The sequence below is a fragment of the Tachysurus fulvidraco genome, chromosome 10 (genome assembly GCF_022655615.1).
Source record: "Tachysurus fulvidraco isolate hzauxx_2018 chromosome 10, HZAU_PFXX_2.0, whole genome shotgun sequence".
NCBI classification, from domain to species: Eukaryota; Metazoa; Chordata; class Actinopteri; order Siluriformes; family Bagridae; genus Tachysurus; species Tachysurus fulvidraco.
This window is the reverse complement of record NC_062527.1, coordinates 7,480,187-7,508,103: the sequence shown is the minus strand read 5'-3', so window position 1 is coordinate 7,508,103 and position 27,917 is coordinate 7,480,187. Positions and strand designations below refer to the sequence as shown.

The 27,917-nt window shown below is 36.7% G+C and overlaps 2 protein-coding genes across 23 annotated transcripts in view; both read left to right on the top strand.

The window, feature by feature from the left end:
- The window catches only part of LOC113660241 (von Willebrand factor A domain-containing protein 5A-like), a 66,481-nt gene that overhangs the window by 16,052 nt on the left and 22,512 nt on the right, over nucleotides 1–27,917 (top strand). For 9 of the 22 annotated variants that reach the window (XM_047819546.1, XM_047819555.1, XM_047819554.1 and 6 more), the window contains 4 exons: nucleotides 17,448–17,474; nucleotides 17,629–17,768; nucleotides 18,789–18,912; nucleotides 19,118–20,249. In XM_047819546.1, the coding sequence (XP_047675502.1) occupies nucleotides 17,448–17,474; nucleotides 17,629–17,768; nucleotides 18,789–18,912; nucleotides 19,118–19,197 (371 nt within the window). In that variant the 3' untranslated portion in view covers nucleotides 19,198–20,249. Of the gene's footprint in view, nucleotides 1–4,154; nucleotides 4,358–4,483; nucleotides 4,707–4,894; nucleotides 5,062–6,691; nucleotides 6,807–7,031; nucleotides 7,208–7,300; nucleotides 7,390–7,781; nucleotides 7,927–8,000; nucleotides 8,081–8,872; nucleotides 8,988–9,195; nucleotides 9,346–9,489; nucleotides 9,600–9,898; nucleotides 10,117–10,291; nucleotides 10,325–10,656; nucleotides 10,675–13,182; nucleotides 13,231–13,930; nucleotides 13,979–14,384; nucleotides 14,433–16,721; nucleotides 16,728–17,447; nucleotides 17,475–17,628; nucleotides 17,812–18,788; nucleotides 18,913–19,117; nucleotides 20,250–27,917 lie in introns of those variants that run through there. The other 13 variants (XM_047819544.1, XM_047819551.1, XM_047819559.1 and 10 more) reach the window with 13 other exon arrangements.
- Nucleotides 323–27,766, top strand: LOC113660153 (von Willebrand factor A domain-containing protein 5A-like). Its single transcript, XM_027173455.2, has 9 exons — nucleotides 323–425; nucleotides 21,077–21,305; nucleotides 23,765–23,967; nucleotides 24,089–24,311; nucleotides 24,500–24,668; nucleotides 26,227–26,341; nucleotides 26,561–26,710; nucleotides 26,858–26,967; nucleotides 27,506–27,766. Exons 2-9 carry the CDS (start codon nucleotides 21,269–21,271, stop codon nucleotides 27,741–27,743), a joined length of 1,245 nt encoding a protein of 414 aa, XP_027029256.1. The 5' UTR covers nucleotides 323–425; nucleotides 21,077–21,268; the 3' UTR covers nucleotides 27,744–27,766.

Genomic DNA, 27,917 nt, shown 5'->3' with positions numbered 1-27,917 from the left:
TTTTTAACAATTTTTTTGTTTTAGTTTTCTTATTTATATTGAGAAATCTACAATCGATTCAGAAATAATAATGCCAAATAATTTTACAAAATGAATAACTTCTACCTATGTTTCAGTTAATCATTGTGTATATGTGTATGTATATATACATATATGAGAGAGAATTTGCCTTACTGTACAGAACTTTTAAATATATTTGCACAATATGTACGTATATGTATACGTACATATTGGTATACACATCATTACTATAAACTAAGCCTCTGACTCTTTTGGCTTTCCATAGTTCCAAAGCCCCGCTCCTATTTTTGGAGTCAACACAAGAAGCTCCAGTAGGAAGTCAGGCTGCAGTCCAGCGTTTTCCGTAAAGTCTCTTCAAGCTTGTGATGGACAAAATTCCCGTATTTAATTTCAGCCTGCTGCAGGTGTCTACTGACGGGAAACTGTTAGCTATTTCTGCTCTTTAACTATCAGTTTCGTGTTAATGTTTCTTCGTTTTTAGTTCGTGAGGTACTCGGTGTGTAATTTAATTTAATCTCACGTTGGTAAACTTTTAGGGATTTAACCTCAGAAGTGTTTAAAGATTCACAAGAGCAACAAAATGAACTGTGGCCTGCTGACAAACAAGAATGAACCAGGTAGTGTGTTGTTTTTATTGTTTTTATTACAATTTCTTTTAACGAACCAAAATCACTGACTCACTCACCGACTCACTCACTGACTCACTGACTCACAGTAAATACTTTATCCTTAACATTTATCCCGATCAGAGCTGAGCTGGATCCAGACACCGTCCCGTAAACAATGTCTCATTCAGCAAAATTAAATGTTCATGTTTTCAAGCTTGTGCTATTTTTATACTGCTTGTTGTTGATCCCTTTAACCGTTGAAATGTTTATAAACTGCGTCATAGTGAAACTCCATGTACACATACATCTAATTGTATTGTCTGGATGTCTAGTATTATAACGTATAACGTATGACAGAATTAAAATGTACATGTAAATCCTCTATAGTTTGCATTTGAACGTATACAAAAACCTGTCAGTCAGGTTATAGTGTGAGGTTAAACTATGGGGCGTGGCTGAATTTGGAAATGACGCTACAGTCCATCAAGAAGAACAGAGTCAGGAGTCAGAATGAGTTAATACTATTTCAAAACTCAGTTGTCTCCACTGCAGATTGTATTGTTTTTCAGGAAGAGACTGATCTCGATCATACCGAAACAAATATTTATTGGTAAACTAATCATTGACACAAATGTCTTTACAAGCACTTTTCTTAGTCAAGAAGAAAAAGAAGTTGTGTCCATTGTGTGATGGGTAGGTTTGCAAAAGGGTGGAAAGTTTCTGGTAAATTTCCGGAAACTTTCCATGAGAACTTAATCTGGAGAATTTTTGGAATATTAAAAATTGGAAACTTTATGGGAATTTATGGAAATTTATGGGACTTTACAGGAATTTATGGGAATTATTTGGAAATGTATATAAACTATATCATATGCAAAGATAAATAAACATTTTGTTTGGTCATAAGCAGACATACATTCAAGGTAATACAAATTTTTAAAAAATGACATCTTGACTGATTTAATTGAAAGTAGAAATTTAATTGATTCTTTCATTGAGTAACACAAAGTCATAATAAACATGATTATGCTTGTAATAAACATAATAAACTTAATAATTGTACTAAACATATTTCCCTATGATTGCTGTAAAATGAAAGCATCCCCCACCCTTGCCCTTCTAAAAAAGTCCCAATCAAAATTTTAAATGAAGCAAGTGAGTTTTCTCAAGTGAGTGTGAGTGTGTGTGTGTGTGTGGGGGGGGGGGGGTGTCAAATTATCTGTGTATGTGAGAACATTCCTAATTTACTGCTTATTAAGAGTTAGTAAGGTAGTTATTAAGTTTAGGAATTGGGTACAATTAAGAATGTAGAATAAAGTAATTCAGAATAAGGCATTCATATGTGCTTAATAAGGACTAATAAATAGCCAATATTCTATTAATATTCATGCAAATATCAACTAGTTAAATGACCCTAAAATAAAGTGTTACTGTGCATGTTATGGAAGAACACATGTACTGTACATGCAGGAGGTTTGGCCTCAATGGCCCTCCAGTAAGCAGTGTTCTGTGTGCAAGTGACCGAGGAATGCAGGGTACAAATTCAACTTAAATTGCATTAAATCTTGTTATTTTAAACACAATTATGCTGCAAGATTTTTGAACTACATTTAAGTTCCTTGTTATAGGCAACTCTGCATTTTTAAATTCAATTCATTTTTAGTTTAGTTTAAAAGTTTATTTGTATAGCACTTTTTACAATGGACTTTGTCTCAAAGCAGCTTTACAGAACATAAACATAGAACAAATTTGCAGTTTATTTCCATATATTCCCGTTAATTCCTATATATTCCCATTAATTCCCATATATTCCCATTAATTCTCATGGAAAGTTTCCAGCCTTGAAAATTCCTGGAATTTTGCAACCCTAGTCATTTTAGGGGCAAGTCGTGGCCTAATGGTTAGAGAGTCTGACTCGTAATCCTAAAGTTGTGGGTTCGAGTCTCGGGCCAGCCACGACTGAGGTGCCCTTGAGCAAGGCACCCAACCTCCCAACTGCTCCCCGGGTGCCGCAGCATAAATGGCTGCCCACTGCTCCGGGTGTGTGTTCACAGTGTGTGTGCACTTTGGATGGGTCAAATGCAGAGAACGAATTCTGAGTATTGGTCACCGTACTTAGCCGTATGTCACGTCACTTTCACTTTCCCTGCCCGGCTGATGATAACACTAATACTCTCACCCCCGACACTGATTCACACACACACACACACACACACAAAATCAACTGTATGGACTGCAATGACCCACACTAAATACACAATCTTCCAATTTTACATCCATGTCCACAGCACCATCATATCAAACTGTTTACATGCTGTTTTGTACACTGTTTTTGCTCTTTGCACATGCTGTCTTACATTTCAGTCGATTGCTGTTTTGCACAATACTTTACAATACCTCATGTAGCTGCTGTGTAGTGTCTTTTGTGTATTGTCTTGTGTAGTGTCTTTTGTGTATTGTCTTGTATTTTTTGTTTGCACTGTCTTTTGTCCTGCACTGTCTTTTTTTTTGTCTTGTGTTGCACTATTTGCACCAGGTTGCATAGATGCATGTAATGTGGCTAGGAATTACTTACTACATTTTTTCACTGTGTACTGCATCAGCTATATTAAATTAGATTACATTAGATTCAACTTTATTGTCATTACACATGTACCAGTACAAGGCAACGAAATGCAGTTTAGGTCTAACCAGAGTGGTAATATGGAGTAATTTACAGTTGTGTATGTACTATGAACAAATGTACAGTACAGATCTACAGAAGGATATGTGCTGTGACAAAATATATGGTTAATACTATAAACAGTAATTTACAGATATGTATGTTCTATGAATATAATATACAAATGAATAAATATATATTCTGTGAACTGAATAATGAATATACTGTTTATGTGCTATGAACATAATATACAGATGTCTATTACTATAAACTAAAATTTACAGAGGGTATGTGCTATAAACAAAATATATTGTTATAACGATAAACCGAAATATACAGGAGGATATGCTATGGTCATAATATACTATATTGCTTTTATATAAAAGTGGCTTTTATTGCTATTTATAGCTTTTATTTTATACAGTGGATAAAAAAAAATCAACATTAATACAGTTGACTCCATGCCAGATATCGCTCAGAATTATAAACAAAGATTTTTACTGTTGGTTGCTTGAATTTATAAGTCTGTGCATCAGTAAACAGACTGCAATTTTATCACTGACATGAAAGGAAAATATCAGCCCTTGACAAACTCCATGCTTACCACAATTATACCCTAATCTACTTATGTAACAGACATCAATAATGACAAATGTTTATAAATGATCAGTTTACAAAAGGTAAGATTTTGACAATCTGCATAATGGTGCATAACCTTTATGATCATTATGGAAATATTCCCTGCTTTATTCCAGGGAGTTCTGTCCTGCTGACTGATTTTTGTATTAATGTCTTCTTTCAGGAAAAACTCAAAATGTGTTATAAACTGTAACCTCCGTCATTTTTGTATGTTTTCTGTTCAGTTCCACTAAAGAACATCGAGGTGGATCTGCAGGTTCAGGGGCATGTAGCGACAGTGACCTCCACACTGAAGTATATAAATGAGGAAGATAACACCCTGGAAGCCGTGTTTGTCTTCCCCATGCCTTCAGGAGCTGCTCTTTGCCATTTCAGTGCCAAGATTGCAGATCAGGAGATAGTAGCTGAGGTGCAGGAGAAACAGGAGGTGAGTAAAACAATATGTAGCTAGTTCATAGTAGACAGGATAACGGTAATAATGAATGTAGGTGGACAACATGCCTGATGCTCGGTGGGAATGTAACATTAACACATGTATGTTGTCCTGGGTCAGGCGCGGGAGCAGTACGATGATGCACTGAGTTCAGGTGAACAGGCGTTTCTGCTGGAGGAGAGTGAGGAGTCTGCAGATGTGTTCAGGCTCAGTGTGGGCTCTCTGCCTCCACACCAGAGTGCCGCTGTCACCTTCATCTATATCATTGAACTCAGTGTGCAGGCTGACCATTCACTGCAGTTCTGTCTGCCTGCAGTACTCAACCCTCGCTACACACCCGCTGGTATTAAACACACACATACACACACAGCCAGCAGAACACAACTTACAGTCACTTACTAAACATACCTTACTGAAATACATCTGACACACTTTACTGTCACATCTCTGTGTAATGATACAAATACCTAGCTAAATGGATCTTCCGTCATGTGAATGAATCATATAATCTGTTGTGTGTTTTATTTTCAGGTACAGGGGGTGGTATAGTGTCAGAGATAACATCAAGTTCCACTGGTATCCCCTACTCCCTCTCTTTTACTGCACATATAAACTCTCCAAACCCCATCACTAAAGTGGAGTCCAAATGTCCTCTAGAGCCTCTGATGTTCCTCAACACAGACCACACCAAGGCAAAGGTGTGTGTATGTGTGTGCGTGTGAGAGAGCGTGTGTGTGTGTGTGTGTGTGTGTGTGTGTGTGTGTGTGTGTGTGTGTGTGTGTGTGTGTGTGTGTGTGTGTGTGTGTGTGTGTGAGAGAGAGAGAGAGAGAGTGCAAATGTCTGTGTCTATACAGAGCTATAAAGTTTAAAGGTATAAAGATGAACTAAATCTGATGAATCAATTTGATCTTGCCTGATTCAGTGATTTAGCAGTGGGTGTACAGTATTGTACACACAGATGTAGTCATCTAACAGCTTTTCTTTGGTGTAACCCTTGTCAAGACTATATTCAATACAATTAGTATTCAGTAGCTCAAGACTTTATTCAATGTAATTCATTTCAATTCAATTTATTTGTATAGCACTTTTAGCAATTCACATTGTTTCAAAGCAGCTTTACAGATAATAAATATAAAAATAAATAAATACATTTAAAGTTTAAAATTAATTTCTAAATATTAATATAATATAAAATACTTTATATCTATTCCTAATGAGCAAGCTGGAATGACTGCCTGTTCCTCCTGCTTCCAAAATGTTGACTACAAGAACTGAGACAGAGACAGACACACACACACACTGGACAATCAAAACATATTTAGAATAAACCAAAGGCATTTTTGAAACATGTTCTGTGGCCTGATGAAGTAAAGAGGTCACTGTGCCTCCCCACACCTCCGGGTTTGCGACCTTCACATCAGGTTTCAGTGACATCACTTCTGGCCATCTTGGGAGTAGCACCACTTCCAGGGCATCAGCCATTTCATGCTTCCCTGCACTATTTAACACTCCGTCGACAAGCTTTCCTTTGCCATGTATTCTCAGTTTGCCTTGTGCTCCTGTCTAGTCCTCCCACCTTTATTCCTGTTCTTGATCTGCTTTGTTTGAACCTGCTTGCTCTCCCATTGCCAATTCTGCCTGCTCTATGATACTGCTGCCTGGTTCGATCCTGACTTTCTCTGCAGTTGTTTTTGCCTGCCCTGTATTGCTTCATTACCAATATTTGGATTACACAGTTTGCCTGTGCTAAGTATCACAGGACTGTTTGACCCTGTTCACCATGTCTTGGATTATTTGACTGTCTGTTATATTGAACTCTGCCCCTGTATTGTGCCAGCTTCCATTATTCAATTCAGTGCAGTCTTGAATTTAGGCCCTTGTGTGCCATCCCTGACAAATAACGAAACTCTTTAGCCACAATCACCAAAGAAGAAAACAGAGCAGCCTTTGATTGATGGAGCATCTTTCCAACTCATAATCGATCTACTTTGCTTTAAAGTTGTGTGGCAACTGGTTGCACAAAAACATTGCACAGGTAGATGGATAGAAGAATGGGTTTCACAAAATTTCACATTTTGGAAGCTTCAGTCAAAAAAACAGAAACATTTAAACCAACTATGGAGAACATGGAGTAACACAAGCTGGAGCTTTTGGAATGTCCCTCACTATCCTCTGACTGGATCCTAAACACACACACACACACCATACACACCGAAGGATGTCTTTATTTATTATTATTATTATTATTACTATTATTCATTGTTTTTATTTTTTTTATCAGAACACTGAGTATTGTGTGTGTGTGTGTGTGTGTGTGTGTGTGTTTAGGTAAGTCTTGGCGCAGGTCACATGTTTGATCGAGATGTCGAGCTGTATCTATATTATCAGAATCCCCATCAGCTCACTGCTATAGTGGAGGCTGGAGCTCCTGCAGCAGAGTTAGGTACAATTTCACAAATCTGTTCCCCAAACTATAATACAAGGAAAAACACTGTTTATGGATTCAGACAATTTTGAGCTCCTTTGGAAAAGTATTACTTCTAAAACAAGAATAAACACTAAGTCTATTTTGGTTGGTCATTAGTTTCTTGGTCATTGGTTCATAGTTTCTTCTTTTCTTGCTTTTGTTTCATTACAATTCTGTTTATTTTTTTTTCTCTCTTTTTAGGATCTCTCATGGGAGATCCAGTGGTCATGGTCAGTTTCTATCCAGAGTTCCCTGAGTCAGTAATGTCCTCCATGTCGACGTGTGGTGAGTTTGTGTTTGTTATGGACAGATCTGGCAGTATGTCCTGTAGCATGCATAATGAACCAGGTGCACAGGGACGCATCGACTGTGCCAGGGTAAGACTTAACACTTAACTGAACAGTAACACTTCTTTCTTTTTTGCCGTGTGAACTAAGAATAACACTGACTATGTGTAATGATGTGTTTAGGACACTCTTCTCCTGCTACTGAAGAGTCTCCCCATGGACTGTTACTTCAACATCTATGGCTTTGGCTCTCACTATAGTTCCTTCTTCCCGTGAGTTCAAATCACATGAAACAGTGAATAGGTCCTATTTTTGTCACTAATGAGACACCAATGGATGAAATGAAAGGATGAAGGGCTGGGTGGTAGAAACAAGTAGCTTTGCTTCCTTCCAGGTCTTGATTTTGAGCTCAGTTTTTTGTCCCTGTAGTGACAAGTTTATCTCATGTTCATGTTTTTTCTCTGGGTTTTTCCAACCTCTCAGATCATGGTAGTTGATATATACGCAAAGCCTACATTTAGGCCCTAGGACTGGCGTTTCATCCAGGTTGTGGTTTCACCTCATGCCCAGTGTTGTAACTGAGCTGAAGTGAGTGAGTATGTGAGAGTGATACAGGGCAGGTTAGCTAATTTGTTGTGTCTGCTGTATGTTTTTCTGATTTTAGTCAAAGTGTGCAGTACAATCAGGACACTATGGAGCAGGCGGTGCAGAAGGTAAAGGAGATGCAAGCAGACATGGGGGGCACAGAAATTCTGCCAGCTTTGGAACACATTTACAAGCAGCCTTGCATCTCCAACCACCCAAGACAGGTAATAATATTCTTTATCCACAGTGAGAAATTTCAAGGGAGCTCGTCTTTAAATTTCTTTCTCTCTCTATTCAGCTCTTCATATTTACAGATGGTGAAGTAGGAAACACCAAAGATGTTCTTCACTGTGTCAAGAGCAATGCTGATTTCCACAGGCATGTGTTGTTTAAATCTTAAAACATTCATAATGCAGAACTGAATACCTAATAGTTTACATATGGAAAGCATTTCGATTATTCTTAATACATAATAGCTAACTGAGTTGTACAAATATTTCATTATTTTATTTTATGAGAATTAACATTAGAGTTTCAGAAGGAAGGAGCAAAATAGTTTAAACCACAATTCACTAAAGTGGACCAGATAATAATATAAAAAAAGGACAATGTATCACACAATAACACTGTCAGTTTCTTTATTCCAATTAGTCGGCTGTTGATTAATTAGCTCTGGCTGTAATACTGCGATAATTATAGATTTTTTATAATTGTATAATTATTATAATATATATAATTTTAGACTGTTAGTAGCACTTAATGCCAGTTTTCCTCTCACTACTTGTGTCAATGTGTGTGTGCGTATGTGTGTGTGAGTGTGTGTTAGTTAGCATCCTCCAGTTTAATTCATTTTTGTACATCTGAGAGTTTAATAGTAATCTTTTCTGGAGTAACAGCTTAATCTAAGGGACTTGTATAACAGAAGCAAATATTATTCAGACTCAAAAATAATTGGATTTTAAAAGAGATTAAAGTTATTTATCAATGTAAATAGTAATGTAATGCTTTGGTGGAGCTATTTCTAGTAATATAAAAGATTTATTTAACATTTATGGATGAAGCATCTTAACCTTGTGATTTAGTGTTCACTTGTTTACATGTTTTAAAGTTCTCCTCTGATCTAAATGACTCATAAAGGATATAATATAATCAACTCCTTCGTTTAAACAGATGCTTCTCATTTGGGATTGGTGAAGGTGCAAGTTCTGCACTCATTACAGGATTGGCTGAGAACAGCTGTGGCCACGCCCAGTTCATCACAGGAACTGATCGCATGCAGGCCAAAGTAAGACTGGTTTCTGCTCAAATAATATTAATAGTCATTACAGTGTCATTCAAATGATGTGATGTTTGTCATTTATGTCATTTACAGAACGTACAGATAATTCTACATGTTCTGTGTCTCTCATGTTCCCACTGACAAACAGATGAGAGCTTTATTGGGAAATCTTACTACATTTTTTTTATTGAACGTCTTTCATTCCCAATGCTAGGTAATGCAGTCTCTTCGCTATGCTTTACAACCAGCAGTGACTGATATCACTGAGGACTGGTTTGGATTGTCTTTCTCCCATCTGAGCCCCCAAATTAAATCACTGTTCCATGGTCAAAGAGCACTGATTTATGCCCAGTTGAAAGGAGAGGTGAAAATGCAAACTTATTTCACTCTATGAATTTGCAATGATTTATGCAGAATTTTATAAATGGTTAAACTGTTGTTTAAATTGTGGTTCTCCTACAAGAACATGACTTGATCTTTTAGTAATCACTGTTCACTCTGTCCCTAGGAATGTCAGAACCCAGATGCTAAGGGAAAAATATCAGTGCATTATCGCCTGGGAGTTCAAGAGGTCACAAACAGTGTTGACTTCTTCCTGAAGCCTGTCGAGAACACAGGGTAAGTGCTAGGTGTAGTCTCTAACACTTCTTATGTTTACAGCATTTAGCAGACATTATCCCATTTATAACTGTGAGAATATGAGGGTTAAGGGCCTTGCTCATGGCCCAGCAGTGGCAGCTTGGTGGTACTGGGATTTGAACCCACAAACTTCTGATCAGTAGTCCAACAGCTTGATCACTGAGCCTGTGTGCGTGTATGTGTGTGCGTGCGTGTGCGTGCGTGTGTGTGTGTGTGTGTGCGTGTGCGTGTGTGCGTGTGTGCGTGTGTGTGTGTGTGTGTGTGTACTGTACGTACAGGATGGCCATCCACAGGCTTGGTGCTCGCTCTCTGATCCGTTCTTTGGAAAGAGACGAGAGGGTTGATGGAGCTGATAAAGATGCTCTGAAGGCCAGAGTGGTGGAACTGAGTAAGCAGTGTGGAGTGAGCAGCTCACACACAGCCTTCATAGCTGTTCATAAGGGCAACAAACAAGCTGTGAAGGGGCCGCTGGTGAAGAGGAGAATTCCTGCCCCGGGTCAGTATTCTTCTTCTTTATTTTGTAACTGCAATATAACATTTCTCTACATACTGTATACGAAAACATTACTTTGACCAGCATCCACAGTTTTAGTGCTTTTATGTGTAAAAACACATTATACAGAACACAGAGAAACTAACATCCTGTTTTTCTTTATACTGTATACTTACAGTAATGCTGGGATGTTCAATGAACTACTGTTTAAGTAAGTAACAGAACACAGAATTTTGTGAATATTTTTTATGTCCTGAGAAAAATATTGTGTTGTTTCATTCATTAAATGTGTTGTTACTTGTTTTTAGATTTTATAAAGTTGCATGTAAATTATAGGACCTTGATTTGAGTGTAGAAAAGTTTTATGTTACTTTAGATTACTACATTTGATCTATCTAGTAATTAACAGACGTTTAAGGTTTTGGTCATTATAACTGTGCAGAAATGTGCAATAATATAAAAACATCATTGGGCTGGAAAATATGAAAATATAATATTAGTCATAATAAATTCTCAAAAAAGTTTTTGTTTTCCTCTGTACAGAGTCGAAGAAAAAAAGAGGTAAGTTTATTTTTTGTTAAGTTGCTCAATTTTAGACTAAAACCAATCCAAGTGAAAATTGTACTCCAGCCTGCAACAATAGCAACTTCCTTTGGTTTCTGAAAGTTCAGCACCCTCTTTGTTTAGATCTCACAGCAGTTCAGTAATTATTACCCAGATTAAGGTAGAAATAACATGCAAGTGGGTGTGGTGATGTTACAGGACAATAATTGTAATTATCATTACAATTTCTTTATTTGACAAAAACTAAATTTAAAATGAGCAAAACTCTAAATAGTTTTATAAGCATTGATTTCAGAGCAAAAAAACAAAGGTGCACAACCTAAAAAACACAAATACAGTACACAAGGTATGACTCCACTTTTTTTTTGTTTGTTTGTTTGTTTGTTTGTTTTTAGCTGTTGAGATGTAAATAAAGTATAACAATTTATTTTTGATGCCACACAACTATATTGAGTTTTTGCATGCTTGTGCCTATAATTTTACATATCCAGTCCTTTAAGTTTATTTCTTTTATTGTACTTTTTTGTTCACATAGTAAGCACATGAATAACATCTTGTTATTGTTTTACTCCATACAGTAGGTTGCATAGGTACGGTGCTAAACAGTATTTCATTTATATTTAAAGAAATTCCAAATGAATGAATTCCAACAGTAATGTGTGATGTGGCTCAACATATATTTATGTTTGAAGCTCTTCTAGCTTTGTTAACATAATAATAATAATAATAATAATAATAATAATAATAATAATAATGATAATAAGAGGAAGAAGAAGAATCTGACTGGGGCAACTGATGTGATTTTAATCTTTTACATTGTAAAATGTTCTTATTTATAGTTTTAATTATAAATAAAAATGTAAAGTCTACAGAAATTAATATTTTTTTTTGTAGTTGTTAAAGTATGACAATTTATTTTAAAGCAACACTACTGTACAGTGTTGTAATGTAACGGAGTACAAATACTTCGTTACTGTACTTAAGTAGAAATGTCACATATCTGTACTTTACTTCGCTATTTAAATTTATGTCACCTTTCACTTTTACTCCACTACATTTCGTAGATAAAATGTATACTTTTACTCCGTTATATTTCCACTAAGCATCTTCGTTACTCGTTACTACAAAATAAAATCAGAAGAAATGTGTGCGACTGCAATAAGGGGGGTTTGGCGAATCACTGCTCCTAGATTGCATTACGCAGCTCCGCACGCTCTATTACAGCGTAATGTTGCCAAAAGGAGGCGGAAGCACAACTGAAACCGCCATGGAAGCACCTGCTGGAGGACCTCCGGTTATCACAGACCAGGGTTGGCCAACCAGCCAGAGACCAAGAGCCACATTTTTATTGTGTTACCGCAAAGAGCCACATCATACACATGGGCACACATGATCATCACATTTTTTTTCCCTGCCATGTTGAGAGCGAACTTGACACAAAATGTTTACTCAAATGATCTTGCTCCTACTGGGAAACTTTGAGGTGTTTTCATCCTACTCACATGCGCATTTGACGAAAATACCGTATTTACCTCAAGCAAAGCGAACACGCATATTAAAAAGACACAAATACAAACTTCGTTATGAGCATAAGAGCCGCATGAAACCGGGCAAAGTGCCGCATGCAGCTCGGGAGCCAGGGGTTGGCCCCCCATGTCGTAGACGACCACCCCGACGATAGTGGTGAACAGGGTGAAGAAGATAACGTTATACACCTGTGGCCGTATTTTCAAGAAATGTTTCTGTACATTGGAATGAGAGATTCTTCCTACCGGATGAAGTGCCTCTTATGCCTACTGAAAATCACTGAAATTTTAGTTTTACTTTAAACACTTAAGTACATTAAATATCAGAAAACATCACATGATTAATGAGGGAGATTTGTTTGTTTGTTTGTTTGCTCCTACATAGACAGGTCTTTATTTCCAATGCGTAAGTTATCAAATATAATAGTTTGTAATTCTTACACTACACAGCACAATTCATACACATCAAAACATGCAGTTACATCAAGGGCCACATTTAAACAGCAGAGACATAAAGAGATTATTTTTCTACATTTATTAAAATATGGATTAATAATAAATTCTAAATGTATAACACTGAGTATTTAGGATTATATTAACATGTTCAGAGTAGAAATCCTTTTACCTTTATCAAGCTAACATAACAGTAATAATAATAATAATAATAGGGCAACCGATTTAATCTTTTACATTGTAAAATGTTCTTTTTTTAGTTTTTATTTTTATAAATAAAAATGTAAAGTCTAAAGAAATAAATAATTAGTCGTTCAATGTAAGGAACACCTTTATTTTTTATATATGTTAAAGTATGACTGTTTATTTTTAATGCAACATTACTATATTGAGTTTCTAGATGCTTGTGCTTAATTCTACACATCCAGTCTTCTAAAAGGTTTATTTGAATTTTTCTGTATTTTTTGTAAACATTACAGAAACACGTGAATAATCAAACATTATTTTCTTGTTTACCTCATTGCAGCGTTTTCTGCTGCACCAATGGCTGGTATGTGCCTTTCAAAGTCTCTTGGTTCGTTGATGTTAATATCTTTTATTTATTTTTTCATCTAGCTTTAGTTAAGTTTAAGTTGTTAATATTTCCATCCGCCAGTGTACAGTACCCCCCATGATGAGAAAATGAAGCACATGATTAACGAGAAAGATTTGTTTGTTTTCTTCTACCTAGACAGGTCTTTATTTTCAACGTGCAAGTTACCAAATCTACATGTATTTAAATGTACCAAAGTACAATTCATACACACATGCAACTCCCTCAATGGCTACATTCAAACAGCAGAGTCTTAAACAGATTATTTTTCTACATTAATTAAAATACGGATTAATAGTAAATTCTAAATGTATAACACTGAGTGTTTAGGATTATATAAACATATTCAGATTAGAAGTTATTTTACCTTTGCCAAGCTATACATACTGTAACAGTAATATTATTAATAATAATAATATAATAATAATAATAATAATCTGACTGGGTCAATTGATGTGATTTAATCTTTTACATTCTAAAGAGTTCTTATTTTCAAAAATGTAAGGTTTACAGAAATTAATATTTTTTTTCTATTTGTTAGTTTGACATTCCTATATTGAGTTTATATATGCTTGTGCTTAATTCCACACATCTAGTCCTCTACAGTGTTTATTTTAATTTTTCTGTACTTTTTAGAAAGCACGTATAATCTAACATTATCTTATTGTGTATTTCATTACAGCATTTTCTGCTGCACCAATGGCTAGAATGCTCTGTCAATCATTTGCTGGTTAGTTGATGTTAATATCTTATTTTATACATCAAACTTTAAGTTGTCATTATTTCCATCCGCCAGTGTACAGTACATTCCATGATGAGAAACATGTACAGTACATTCCATGATGAAGCACATGATTAATGAGGAAGATTTGTTTGTATGTTTGTTTGCTCCTACATAGACAGGTCTTTATTTCCAATGTGCAAGTTATCAAATATAATAGTTTGTAGTTCTTACACTACACAGCACAATTCATACACATCAAAACATGCAATTACATCAAGTGCCACATTTAGTCATAAAGAGATTATTTTTCTACATTTATTAAAATATGGATTAATAATAATTAACTTTTTTGTAAACATTACAGAGAGCAGATGAATAATCTAACATTATCTTATTGTTTACCTCATTACAGCATTTCCTCCTGCAGCAATGAATGGTGGGTTCTGTACCAACTCTTTTGGTTAGTTGATGTTAATATCTTATTTTATACATCAAGCTTTATTCAAGTTTAAGTTAAATTTAATAGTTGTAAGTTGTAATTCAATGGAATTCAACGCTGCATCATGGCTCATGTTATGGGAACACTTTGTTGGGAAGTGTCTCAAGATCTTTTGCACAAACACCAATTTAATGGCTCGGCGCAGATGCATGAATAAAGTAGCTAGAAGACTGCTTCCTGAGTTCAGTCAAAATGCCACACCATGCAGGTAACTGCCATTTTTCCTGGACATTCATGCCAAGGTATCAGCGTCCTGGGGGAATCCCTATACTGCCCGTCTTTTATCTCCGGCCACATCTAATTATTTGGCCATTGTAGGGCTTGAAAAACAATGCTCACAAGCTATTTTGCTAAGTCGCTTGTTTAGAGGAAGCCTGTGCTCCCTTTCAAGCCATGTAGAATCACTTCAGCCGTTGTGGGGAAGGCCTACATGGGAGCAGGCAAAAAGCCGTGGTAGCCCTGCACACCATGGTGGTCTTGCAGGCCTACCAGGCTGTCCTGTTAAAAAAGCTTAACTGTGGCGAGGGATTGAACCTGAGACAAAATCTGAGCTCCAACGAGCCACAGATCTTGCACTCAGTGTCACAAAGCAGACAGCTCATCACAGGCACCTGTGTCCTAAAGTAATGGGGATTAAAGACAGAGAGAGGTCCTTTTTTCTGTATTCCCCCATATTTCCTTATGGCCTGTTTGAGGTTGCAGCTGAGTACTGTCACTGACAGGCACCAGGGGGTGAAGCGCCAGTCTGCAGCATTCATGGATTTTATCTCCCGCTACTGTAATAAGCCTGGGCTGTCTTCCTAGTCAGAGTGCGCAACAATCAAGTCCACCTAATTCTAGTGGCTCCTTGTTGGCCTGCTCGAGCTTGGATGGTGGATCTAGTATCCCTTCTATACAGTTCTCCATGGAAGATTCCTTACAGGAAAGATATTCCCTCTCAGCAGCAAGGGGCAATCCTACACCCCCACATGTGGAAGTGATGTGGAAGCTCTTGGTTTGGCCCCTAAGGGGGACCAGTTTCTAGATGCAAGCCTCTCATCTGAGGCGATGGAGACTATTCATTGCTAGGGCTCCCTCCACTAGAAATCTGTATGATCTTAAGTGGAGGCTTTTTTGCCTCTGGTTCGGTCATCACTGTTAGGACCCAGTTCACTGCCTGGTCGGTACAGTGCTGGAGTTTCTGCAGTCTCACCTTTCTCTGGGCCTGTCCTCCTGTTAATTTTTACTTGAATTAGTCGTTTGGTGGCTTTTCAACATACTAGAATGCTTCTAATACGTAAAAGAAAAGTAAGCTGGACTAAGTTCAGGGGAAAAGTGTTTATTGAAGATGCCTGTTGCTTAACCCACAGATACTGTCTGTGTGACTAGACTTTATACCTGGTAACAAATGGCCTTCAAACAGTAGACAGATACAGTTAGGACCTTCTACTGGAAAACTTACAATGGACAGGACAGAGGGGCCATCCTGTGTATTGATCAGTTGATTGCTTTACAGGCACAATGTATTCAGCCATTTGGTTCCCCCCTTTACAGTCATATGTTAATTACAGGTGAGGCAAAGGAACATCGGACATTGATTAAATATGAATGTCAGGTGTTGATTATGCACGAAAGAACTAGACACAAAATCCTTCACCCCTATACTTTAAAAGTGTACAAGGCAGCCATGCTGCAAACAATGAACCTGTACTCTGGGCCTCCTTGGGTAGACAAGGGCCTCCTGATCTTTCATTTTCTGCATGGTGCAAGATGGCTGTGGACATCATGCAGACCCTGCCTTCCTTCCTGGGACCTCTCTGTGGTCCTAGAAAGACTGCTGGAAGCTCTGTGAGAGCCCACAGTGAGCCTTTGAGAAGTTTCTGACCCTGAAGACAGCTATGCTCTTAGCCTTGGCCTCCCTTAAAAGAGTGGGAGATCTGCATGCCCTATCAGTCGCCCCCACCTTCGAATTAGCTTAGAATTTGCCCCTGGCATGTCAATGGCTATTCATGTCTGAGCCATTAAATTGGCATGTGCACACAGAGCTTCAGACACAACTTTCCAGTGAAATATTCCAATAGCATCAGCTGTGCCACAGCATCACAGTCCCTTCTCAGGGAACTGGGTTAAATACATAACCTGGTTTAGTTCTTTTAGTTCCTGAAAAGTCAAAATATTGATTGTTGAATATAACTAATATATTTTTTTTTTCCATTTTTACTTGTTTCAAATGATTTTATTTTAACTGTGTTGGTGGATTTCTTCAAATAGTAGAGTGTAAGTGTACACCCAATGGATATCTCTATTTGAATAGAAGAAAGAGATTATATTGTGTGAATGTTTAATCAAGTTTAATTGGTGAGCTGTTCAATTCTCAATGCATTTAAGTAATTGGTCAAATTAGATAAGAAAGAAAAGCCAAAGGGATGTGCAGTTAGAGAAAAATAAACAATGTTGAAGTGAAATGACCCAACACAAAGTGTAGAGTCTTTACCTGAAGTGGATTATTGTCTGATAACAAAGCACCTGCCTCAAAGTAGTTTATTCCTCATATGGTGCAACAATTTGCCAAAAGTTACAATTATGATTGAATAAAATTTTACAAAGCTCAGAAATCCCGGTGTTGTCAGTTGGCCACCATGTAAGTCGCTGTGAATTGGTTACTGTAGAAACATAAATGTCTTAGAAAGGATATATTAGTTTAAAATCTGTAGTTCAATAATTCAACTACTACTTTCGGATTAAGAATTCAACAGCTCTGTTGTATAAAACGATACTGTGTTCAGTTTTCTTTTAGCTTCAAATAGACATTTTTTTTAAGTCAAAATAGAAATATAGAACATGCTGGACAATTATGTTTAGATGATAATCATTTATTCTGTGGTTATTATAGTGATATATTGGTAGGATTGTTTTAAAACTGGTGTGCTTCATACTTTTAAATGGTAATAGGTCTGAAATGTTTGTGTTAAAGCTAAAATTGTTTCATTGCTTTAGGTGATGCAGGATTTGACACAAGCCCAGGTAATGTTCAGCAGTAATTCCACATCTCCCTAGTGCTGTATGTGAATACTGGTGTTTTTATGAACCGTTTTTTTTTTATTACTAGTTCTTAAAGAGATGAATGTGTTTGTATGACTCTATACTGATCTATCTGTTTATACTATTGTCTCTGTAGAAACTTCAGGGACTCCAAAGGACTTACTGATGGAGCTCATCTCTCTCCAGAAGGCTTCAGGTTGCTGGGAAATTGGGACTTCACTTGCAGAGGTGTTTGGGAAAACAGAAAAAGAGCTGATCGAGAAGATTCCTGCACAGGTTTTTACACATTAAATATCTCTAATGTGTGAACCCAAAGTAAATTTACCATTAAAGCCTTAATCAATACAGTTTTTTTTCTTACTTTAAGCTTAAACTATGTAATTATAGCTCCTTTTTTCTTTATTTTTCTTCACTTGAAATGCATCATGGTAGAGTCCATAGGCAAAATTATGAAAATTATCTTGCTGTACAGATACTTATGGACCCAACTGTACAGTTCTGTCCAAAAGTATTGGACCATCAAGGACTATTCTATTGTTTTTGCTATACACTGTAAACATTTGGGTACAATGAGACAATATTTGATCTAAGATCAGAATTCCTGATACCTACATCTAAATGCCACAAGATGGAAAGCTATCCTCAGCAGAAGGCCAGATTGGAGTTCTCAAGATTTACATATTCATCTTATGATCTCATACTCAAATTTGTCAGTGTACAGCAAACAACTAATAATAATTGGCCTTGCTGTTCCTTTCGGAAAGGCCAAAAACAAAAAAGATAGAAAATACACAATTACTTCTGTTTAGAACTTGCTATATAAACTAAAACATAAAATTGATTTTGTCTGATAAACCAGTTCTAATATAAATATATATTTTAAAAATTATTTTTATTACGTTTTTTTTTTTTACTTATTTTTTTAAGCTATATCTGCACTGATCTAGTTTATCCCAGCCGATGCATGATGTTCTCACACATTCTCATAGTATGAATATTACTCTTGTCTGATGGCTTGAGATACAACATGTTTAAGCGGGTTGGTTAGGGTAGATAAGGACTGGACGCCCTTACTGAGGTCTCTCATTTTGTACAACAAAACACAAGCCCTTACAATGCAGCAGACTTTGCTATATGTAGATTAGCAAGAACAAAACCTGAATGTATTCTAATTTATTTCTCATCTATATGTGAAAATAGTTAAAGGGACTTTATTCATTCACTCATTCATGTACTGTATATTGACATCGCTTTATCCTTCATTGGCGTCAGTTTCCTATTGTTTTTTGTGTACAGGTGAAGCCAGATGTCTGGGCTACACTTCTTGCTCTTATTTGGTTGCACGGCTTTAAGATCGATGTTCAAGTTGAGTGGCAGTTTTTGGCCATGAAGGCAGTGTCATGGATCCGCAGTCAGAAAGGTAAATTCTACATTTTAGTTATCAATTACATAACTGTGATATAAAACATTTAAACAGTGTAATGTACTTTGTCCAGCTCAAAAATTTAAATTTCAAAGAAGCAGTGTTCTGCTTAAGGGAAATGTCTAACCAGCACTGTCATGATGATGATGATGATGATGATGATGATGATGATGATGATGATGATGATGATTGTGTGTTTCAGTGGTCAACCAGTCAGAGTGTATACAGGCAGGAAACTCTTTGCTGGGCTGTCAGGTTACAGAAGATGCTCTTGGCCTCTGAACTCTTTCATCCCACAGCATCCACGAGAAAGTCTAATTCTTTAAAAAAAAAAAAAAAAACTTTCATTAGCCTGATTATCTCTATAAATGTATTGCAACAGTAAGGCAGGTTTTATTGTTTTTTCTATGGACTGAATTCATTTGGATTTGAGATCAAAAAATGTATGACATAATAGATCAGAATTACAGCTTTAAATCCCTGATATGTCCATTTACATCTAGCTTAGATCATGCCAATTAGTTAATAGCACTGAATATCTACTCTTGCTTTGAAAACCAGAGAGCTGTCAATGGGAGAAAAGAAAACTATTTTGAATCTGACAATAGAGGGAAATGGATCAGAGCCATTTTACTAGTGTTGGGCATAGCAAATAAAACAATTTGGAATGTCCTGAAAAAGTAACGACTGGTGTACTAACGAGCAGATGTTCAACAAATGGGCCAAGGAAAACAACAGTATTTTAAAAGAGTTATGATGAAAAACCCAAATATGACAGTCAGTGATGTCTGTTCACGGAAAAGGTGTGAATGTATACCACATGTATATACATCTTATAAGCAGTAAGGATCAGAAGGTCAGATTGAAATTCAAAAAGAAGTAAAGAGATAAGTCAAGTTCTGATGCAGTTATTGTCTTATCATCATCCCTTATTAACCAACACAAGAATACAAAAAAAGAGAATTTGCCTTACTGTACAGAACTATGCACAGATTTGTTTGTCAATTGCAAAGACTTTAGTTAAAATACAACAGTGACATTCTGTTCATAAAATCTTTCCTTTAGTTCAGGTTTTAGTTTAACATGCACGTGATGTTATCCAACGATTTCCAGAAGTATAAAATTTAAAATAATAGTTAATGACAACAACAATATTGAAGTGAGGGATTGAGGAGAAAGAGGGCTGAGCTTTTACTATATACTTTACTTTTATTATATCTGCTAGCTAAAATACTGTATGTTTGCTTTACTTAAATCTTACTTTTTAAGAGCTTATTGTGAGAAATCATACATTCTGTTAATTGGTAATCATCTTAATAAAACTTATCTGTGCATTTGTGTTTGTAATGTCCATTTATTCACTTCAGTGTCAGGGTCCTTCTGTTCAAAATGTTTGTGTCCTCTCCATGTTTGATTCTTCAAGTAGTTCTGGCAAATTTAGGAGGAACTCCTAAAAGCGGGTGTCATAACTGTAATATTAAGATTTAGATCATTTATAATAATTATGAATAAAAAAAGATATTTAAAGCATGAAAATACGAAAGCCATGCAGTTGTGAACAAAACATATTATAATGTTAAAATAATTAACTTATTTACTATATAGGTCTGCTTTAATTAATAAATTAATTACTTAGTTATGTTTGAATTTGCCAGAAGTAAGTGTGCACAAGCATCTCTGACCAAATGTCTGTTTCATTACAGCAAATTATACAGGCATTATAACAGAATGGCAGATTTTAGTATTTGTTTTTTGTTTGTTTGTTTGTTTTTTTGTTAAAACAACAAATCTGTTGTTTTAGTTTTCTTATTTATAATGAGAAATAACTACCTATGTTTCAGTTAATCATTGTGTATATGTATATGTATATATACATATATGAGAGAGAATTTGCCTTACTGTACAGAACTTTTGAATATCTTTGCACAATATGTATATATACGTATATGTATATATACATATTGGTATACATACACATCATTACTATAAAATAAGCCTCTGACTCTTTTGGCTTTCCATAGTTCCAAAGCCCCGCCCCTATTTTTTGGAGTCAACACAAGAATCTCCAGTAGGAAGTCAGGCTGCAGTCCAGCGTTTTCCGTAAAGTCTCTTCAAGCTTGTGATGGACAAAATTCCCGTATTTAATTTCAGCCTGCTGCAGGTGTCTACTGACGGGAAACTGTTAGCTATTTCTGCTATTAGCTATTTTTAGTTTCAGTTTCGTGTTAATGTTTCTTCGTTTTTAGTTCGTGAGGTACTCGGTGTGTAATTTAATTTAATCCCACGTTGATAAACAGGTTTATTTTTAGTTATTTAACCTCAGAAGTGTGTAAAGATTCACAAGAGCAACAAAATGAACTGTGGCCTGCTGACAAACAAGAATGAACCAGGCAGTGTGTTGTTTTTATTGTTTTTATTACAATTTCTTTTAACGAACCAAAATCACTGACTCACTCACCGACTCACTCACTGACTCACAGTAACCACTTTATCCTTAACATTTATCCCGATCAGAGCTGAGCTGGATCCAGACACCGTCCCGGAAACAATGTCTCATTCAGCAAAATTAAATGTTCATGTTTTCAAGCTTGTGCTATTTGTATACTGCTTGTTGTTGATCCCTTTAACCGTTGAAATGTTTATAAACTGCGTCATAGTGAAACTCCATGTACACATACATCTAATTGTATTGTCTGGATGTCTAGTTGTGTGCGCATAACGTATGACAGAATTAAAATGTACATGTAAATCCTCTATATTAGTTTCCATTTGAACGTATACAGAAATCTGTCAGTCAGGTTATAGTGTGAGGTTAAACTATGGGGCGTGGCTGAATTTGGAAATGACGCCACAGTCCATCAAGAAGAACAGAGTCAGGAGTCAGAATGAGTTAATACTATTTCAAAACTCAGTTGTCTCCACTGCAGATTGTATTGTTTTTCAGGAAGAGACTGATCTCGATCATACCGAAACAAATATTTATTGGTAAACTAATCATTGACACAAATGTCTTTACAAGCACTTTTCTTAGTCATCGACTGATCAGAATCAGGTTTATTGGCCTGTTGACACACACAAGGAATTTGGTTCATGCTGAATTGTGACTCTCAAAAGTACAGACATAAATAACATTATACTATACAAGACAAGATAATACAAACTATACAAGATAATGCAGCCGATGTGATATGATATAGACAGTATGAGTATTAAATATCAGTACAGAATATATGACTGATCAGTTATGTACACAAAGTGAGAAGTGCATTGTAGTGTAAATTAAATCAAATTATCTGTGCATGTGAGAACATTTCTAATTTACTGCTTATTAAGTGTTAGTAAGGTAGTTATTAAGTTTAGGCATTGGGTACAATTAAGAATGTAGAATAAAGTAATGCAGAATAAGGCATTAATATGTGCTTAATAAGGACTAATAAATAGCCAATATTCTATTAATATTCATGCAAATATCAACTAGTTAAATGACCCTAAAATAAAGTGTTACTGTGCATGTTATGGAAGAACACAAGTACTGTACATGCCCTCCAGTAAGCAGTGTTCTGTGTGCAAGTGACCAAGGAATGCAGGGTACAAATTCAACTTAAATTGCATTAAATCTTGTTATTTTAAACACGATTATGCTGCAAGATTTTTGAACTACATTTAAGTTCCTTGTTATAGGCAACTTCTGCATTTTTTTAAAAAATTCAATTCAAGTTTATTTGTATAGCGATTTTTACAATGGACTTTGTCTCAAAGCAGCTTTACAGAATATAAACATAGTGTCTTTTGTGTATTGTCTTGTATTTTTTGTTTGCACTGTCTTTTGCACTGTCTTTTTTTTGTCTTGTGTTGCACTATTTGCACCAGGTTGCATAAATGCATGTAATGTGGCTAGGAATTACTTACTACAGTAAGTCCTTAGCTCTATCTTTGTTTTATGTGGCACCATGGTCCTCATTTTTTCACTGTGTACTGCATCAGCTATATTAAATTAGATTAGATTCAACTTTATTGTCATTACACATGTACCAGTACAAGGCAACAAAATGCAGTTTAGGTCTAATCAGAGTGCAATAGTAGCAAGTGCAGGATATACAGTTTGTACAAGATTTAAATAAGTTAAGTAAGTGGTAATATGGAGTAATTTACAGTTGTGTATGTACTATGAACAAATGTACAGATCTACAGAAGGATATGTGCTGTGACAAAATATATGGTTAATACTGTAAACATTTTTACAGATATGTATGTTCTATGAATATAATATACAAATGAATAAATATATATTCTGTGAACTGAATAATGAATATACTGTTTATGTGCTATGAACATAATATACAGATGTCTATTACTATAAACTAAAATTTACAGAGGGTATGTGCTATAAACAAAATATATTGTTATTACGATAAACCGAAATATACAGGAGGATATGTACTATGATATGATATGTACTCCATGCCAGATAGCACTCAGAATGATTAAGCAGAGATTTTTACTCTTGACTTTATAAGTCTGTGCATCAGTAAACAGACTGCAATTTTATCATTGACATGAAAGGAAAATATCAGCCCTTGACAAACTCCATGCTTACCACAATTATAACCTAATCTACTTATGTAACAGACATCAATAATGACAAATGTTTATAAATGATCAGTTTACAAAAGGTAAGATTTTGACAATCTGCATAATAACCTGTATGATCATTATGGAAATATTCCCTGCTTTATTCCAGGGAGTTCTGTCCTGCTGACTGATTTTTGTATTAATGTCTTCTTTCAGGAAAAACTCAAAATGTGATATAAACTGTAACCTCAATCATCTTTGTATGTTTTCTGTTCAGTTCCACTAAAGAACATCGAGGTGGATCTGCAGGTTCTGGGGCATGTAGCGACAGTGACCTCCACACTGAAGTATATAAATGAGGAAGATAACACCCTGGAAGCCGTGTTTGTCTTCCCCATGCCTTCAGGAGCTGCTCTCTGCCATTTCAGTGCCAAGATTGCAGATCAGGAGATAGTGGCTGAGGTGCAGGAGAAACAGGAGGTGAGTAAAACAATAGTTTTACCTGTAGACAGGATAATTGTAATAATGTACTGTAGGTGGACAACACGCCTGATGCTCGGTGGGAATGTAACATTAACACATGTATGTTGTCCTGGGTCAGGCGCGGGAGCAGTACGATGATGCACTGAGTTCAGGTGAACAGGCGTTTCTGCTGGAGGAGAGTGAGGAGTCTGCGGACGTGTTCAGGCTCAGTGTGGGCTCTCTGCCTCCACACCAGAGTGCCGCTGTAACCTTCATCTATATCATTGAACTGAGTGTGCAGGCTGACCATTCACTGCAGTTCTGTCTGCCTGCAGTACTCAACCCTCGCTACACACCAGCTGGTATTAAACACACACATACACACACAGCCAGCAGAACACAACTTACAGTCACTTACTAAACATACCTTACTGAAATACATCTGACACACTTTACTGTCACATCTCAATGTAATGATACAAAAACCTAGCTAAATGGATCATCCGTCATGTGAATGAATCATATAATCTGTTGTGTGTTTTATTTTCAGGTACAGGGGGTGGTATAGTGTCAGAGATAACATCAAGTTCCACTGGTATCCCCTACTCCCTCTCTTTTACAGCACATATAAACTCTCCAAACCCCATCACTAAAGTGGAGTCCAAATGTCCTCTAGAGCCTCTGATGTTCCTCAACACAGACCACACCAAGGCAAAGGTGTGTGTATGTGTGTGTGCGTGAGAGAGCGCGAGTGTGTGTGTGAGCGAGTGCACGTGTGTGAGCGAGTGCGCGTGTGTGAGCGAGTGCGCATGTGTGAGCGAGTGCGTGTGTGTGAGAGAGAGAGTGCATATGTCTGTCTATACAGAGCTATAAAGTTTAAAGGTATAAAGATGAACTAAATCTGTTTGATGAATCAATTTGATCTTGCCTGATTCAGTGATTTAGCAGTGGGTGTACAGTATTGTACACACAGATGTAGTCATCTAACAGCTTTTCTTTGGTGTAACCCTTGTCAAGACTATATTCAATACAATTAGTATTCAGTAGCTCAAGACTTTATTCAATGTAATTCATTTCAATTCAATTTATTTGTATAGCACTTTTAGCAATTCACATTGTTTCAAAGCAGCTTTACAGATAATAAATATAAAAATAAATAAATACATTTAAAGTTTAAAATTAATTTCTAAATATTAATATAATATAAAATACTTTATATCTATTCCTAATGAGCAAGCTGGAATGACTGCCTGTTCCTTCTGCTTCCAACATGTTGACTACAAGAACTGAGACAGAGACAGACACACACACACACACACACACTGGACAATCAAAACATATTTAGAATAAACCAAATGCATTTTTGAAACATGTTCTGTGGCCTGATGAAGTAAAGAGGTCACTGTGCCTCCCCACACCTCCGGGTTTGCGACCTTCACATCAGGTTTCAGTGACATCACTTCTGGCCATCTTGGGAGTAGCACCACTTCCAGGGCATCAGCCATTTCATGCTTCCCTGCACTATTTAACACTCTGTCGACAAGCTTTCCTTTGCCATGTATTCTCAGTTTGCCTTGTGCTCCTGTCTAGTCCTCCCACCTTTATTCCTGTTCTTGATCTGCTTTGTTTGAACCTGCTTGCTCTCCGATTGCCAATTCTGCCTGCTCTATGATACTGCTGCCTTGTTCGACCCTGACTTTTTTCCGTAGTTGTTTTTGCCTGCCCTGTATTGCTTCATTACCAATATTTGGATTACACAGTTTGCCTGTGCTAAGGATCACAGGACTGTTTGACCCTGTTCACCCGTGTCTTGGATTATTTGACTGTCTGTTATATTGAACTCTGCCCCTGTATTGTGCCAGCTTCCATTATTCAATTCAGTGCAGTCTTGAATTTAGGCCCTTGTGTGCCATCCCTGACAAATAACGAAAGTCTTTAGCCACAATCACCAAAGAAGAAAACAGAGCAGCCTTTGATTGATGGAGCATCTTTCCAACTCAGAATCGATCTACTTTGCTTTAAAGTTGTGTGGCAACTGGTTGCACAAATACATTGCACAGGTAGATTGATAGAAGAATGGGTTTCATGAAATTTCACATTTTGGAAGCATCAGTCAAAAAAACAGATCACTATCCCCTGACTGGATCCTAAACACACACACCATACACACCGAAGGCATGGGGGGCACAGAGATTCTGCCAGCTTTGGAACACATTTACAAGTGAATCTAAACGACTCATAAAGGATATAATATAATCCACTCCTTCGTTTAAACAGATGCTTCTCATTTGGGATTGGTGAAGGTGCAAGTTCTGCACTCATTACAGGATTGGCTGAGAACAGCTGTGGCCACGCCCAGTTCATCACAGGAACTGATCGCATGCAGGCCAAAGTAAGACTGGTTTCTGCTCAAATAATATTAGTTAATAGTCATTACAGTGTCATTCAAATGATGTGATGTTTGTCATTTATGTCATTTACAGAACGTACAGATAATTCTGCATGTTCTGTGTCTCTCATGTTCCCACTGACAAACAGATGAGAGCTTTATTGGGAAATCTTACTACATTTCACACTTATTATTGAACATGTCTTTCATTCCCAATGCTAGGTAATGCAGTCTCTTCGCTATGCTTTACAACCAGCAGTGACTGATATCACTGAGGACTGGTTTGGATTATCTTTCTCCCATCTGAGCCCCCAAATTAAATCACTGTTCCATGGTCAAAGAGCACTGATTTATGCCCAGTTGAAAGGAGAGGTGAAAATGCAAACTTATTTCACTCTATGAATTTGCAATGATTTATGCAGAATTTTATAAATGGTTAAACTCAAACAGTTTAAATTGTGGTTCTCCTACAAGAACATGACTGGATTTTTTAGTAATCACTGTTCACTCTGTCCCTAGGAATGTCAGAACCCAGATGCTAAGGGAAAAATATCAGTGCATTATCGCCTGGGAGTTCAAGAGGTCACAAACAGTGTTGACTTCTTCCTGAAGCCTGTTGAGAACACAGGGTAAGTGCTAGGTGTAGTCTCTAACACTTCTTATGTTTACAGCATTTAGCAGACATCCTTATCCCATTTATAACTGTGAGAATCTGAGGGTTAAGGGCCTTGCTCATGGGCCCAGCAGTGGCAGCTTTGTGGTACTGGGATTTGAACCCACAAACTTCTGATCAGTAGTCCAACAGCTTGATCACTGAGCCACAACTTTCCATATGACTGCATAATAAACCCTAGCTGGGTGTCTTTAGCTGTCATACTCATAATAGTAATAAATATCAGCTTTACAGTACTCAGTGTTAGTTTAGTGCAATAAGATGAACCAGCCACCAGTTTATGGAGGATTTCAGTCAAAACAAAAGCTAGATATAGATTTATCTGTATAATTGTTAATCAATCACTCTGTGTGTGTGTGTGTGTGTGTGTGTGTGTGTGTGTGTGTGTGTGTGTGTGTGTGTGTGTGTGTGTGTGTGTGTGTGTGTATTTGTGTGTGTACATATGTGTGTACATGTGTGTGTGTGTTTGTGTGTGTTTGTGTGTGTGTGTATAGGATGGCCATCCATAGGCTTGGTGCTCGCTCTCTGATCCGTTCTTTGGAAAGAGACGAGAGGGTTGATGGAGCAGATAAAGATGCTCTGAAGGCCAGAGTGGTGGAACTGAGTAAGCAGTGTGGAGTGAGCAGCTCACACACAGCCTTCATAGCTGTTCATAAGGGCAAGAAACAAGCTGTGAAGGGGCCGCTGGTGAAGAGGAGAATTCTTCTTCTTTATTTTGTAACTGCAATATAACATTTCTCTACATACTGTATACAAAAACATTACTTTGACCAGCATCCACAGTTTTAGTTCTTTTATGTGTAAAAACACATTATACAGAACACACAGAGAAACTAACATCCTGTTTTTCTTTATATACTTACAGTAATGCTGGGATGTTCAATGAGTTTATGTTCTAATTCGGCT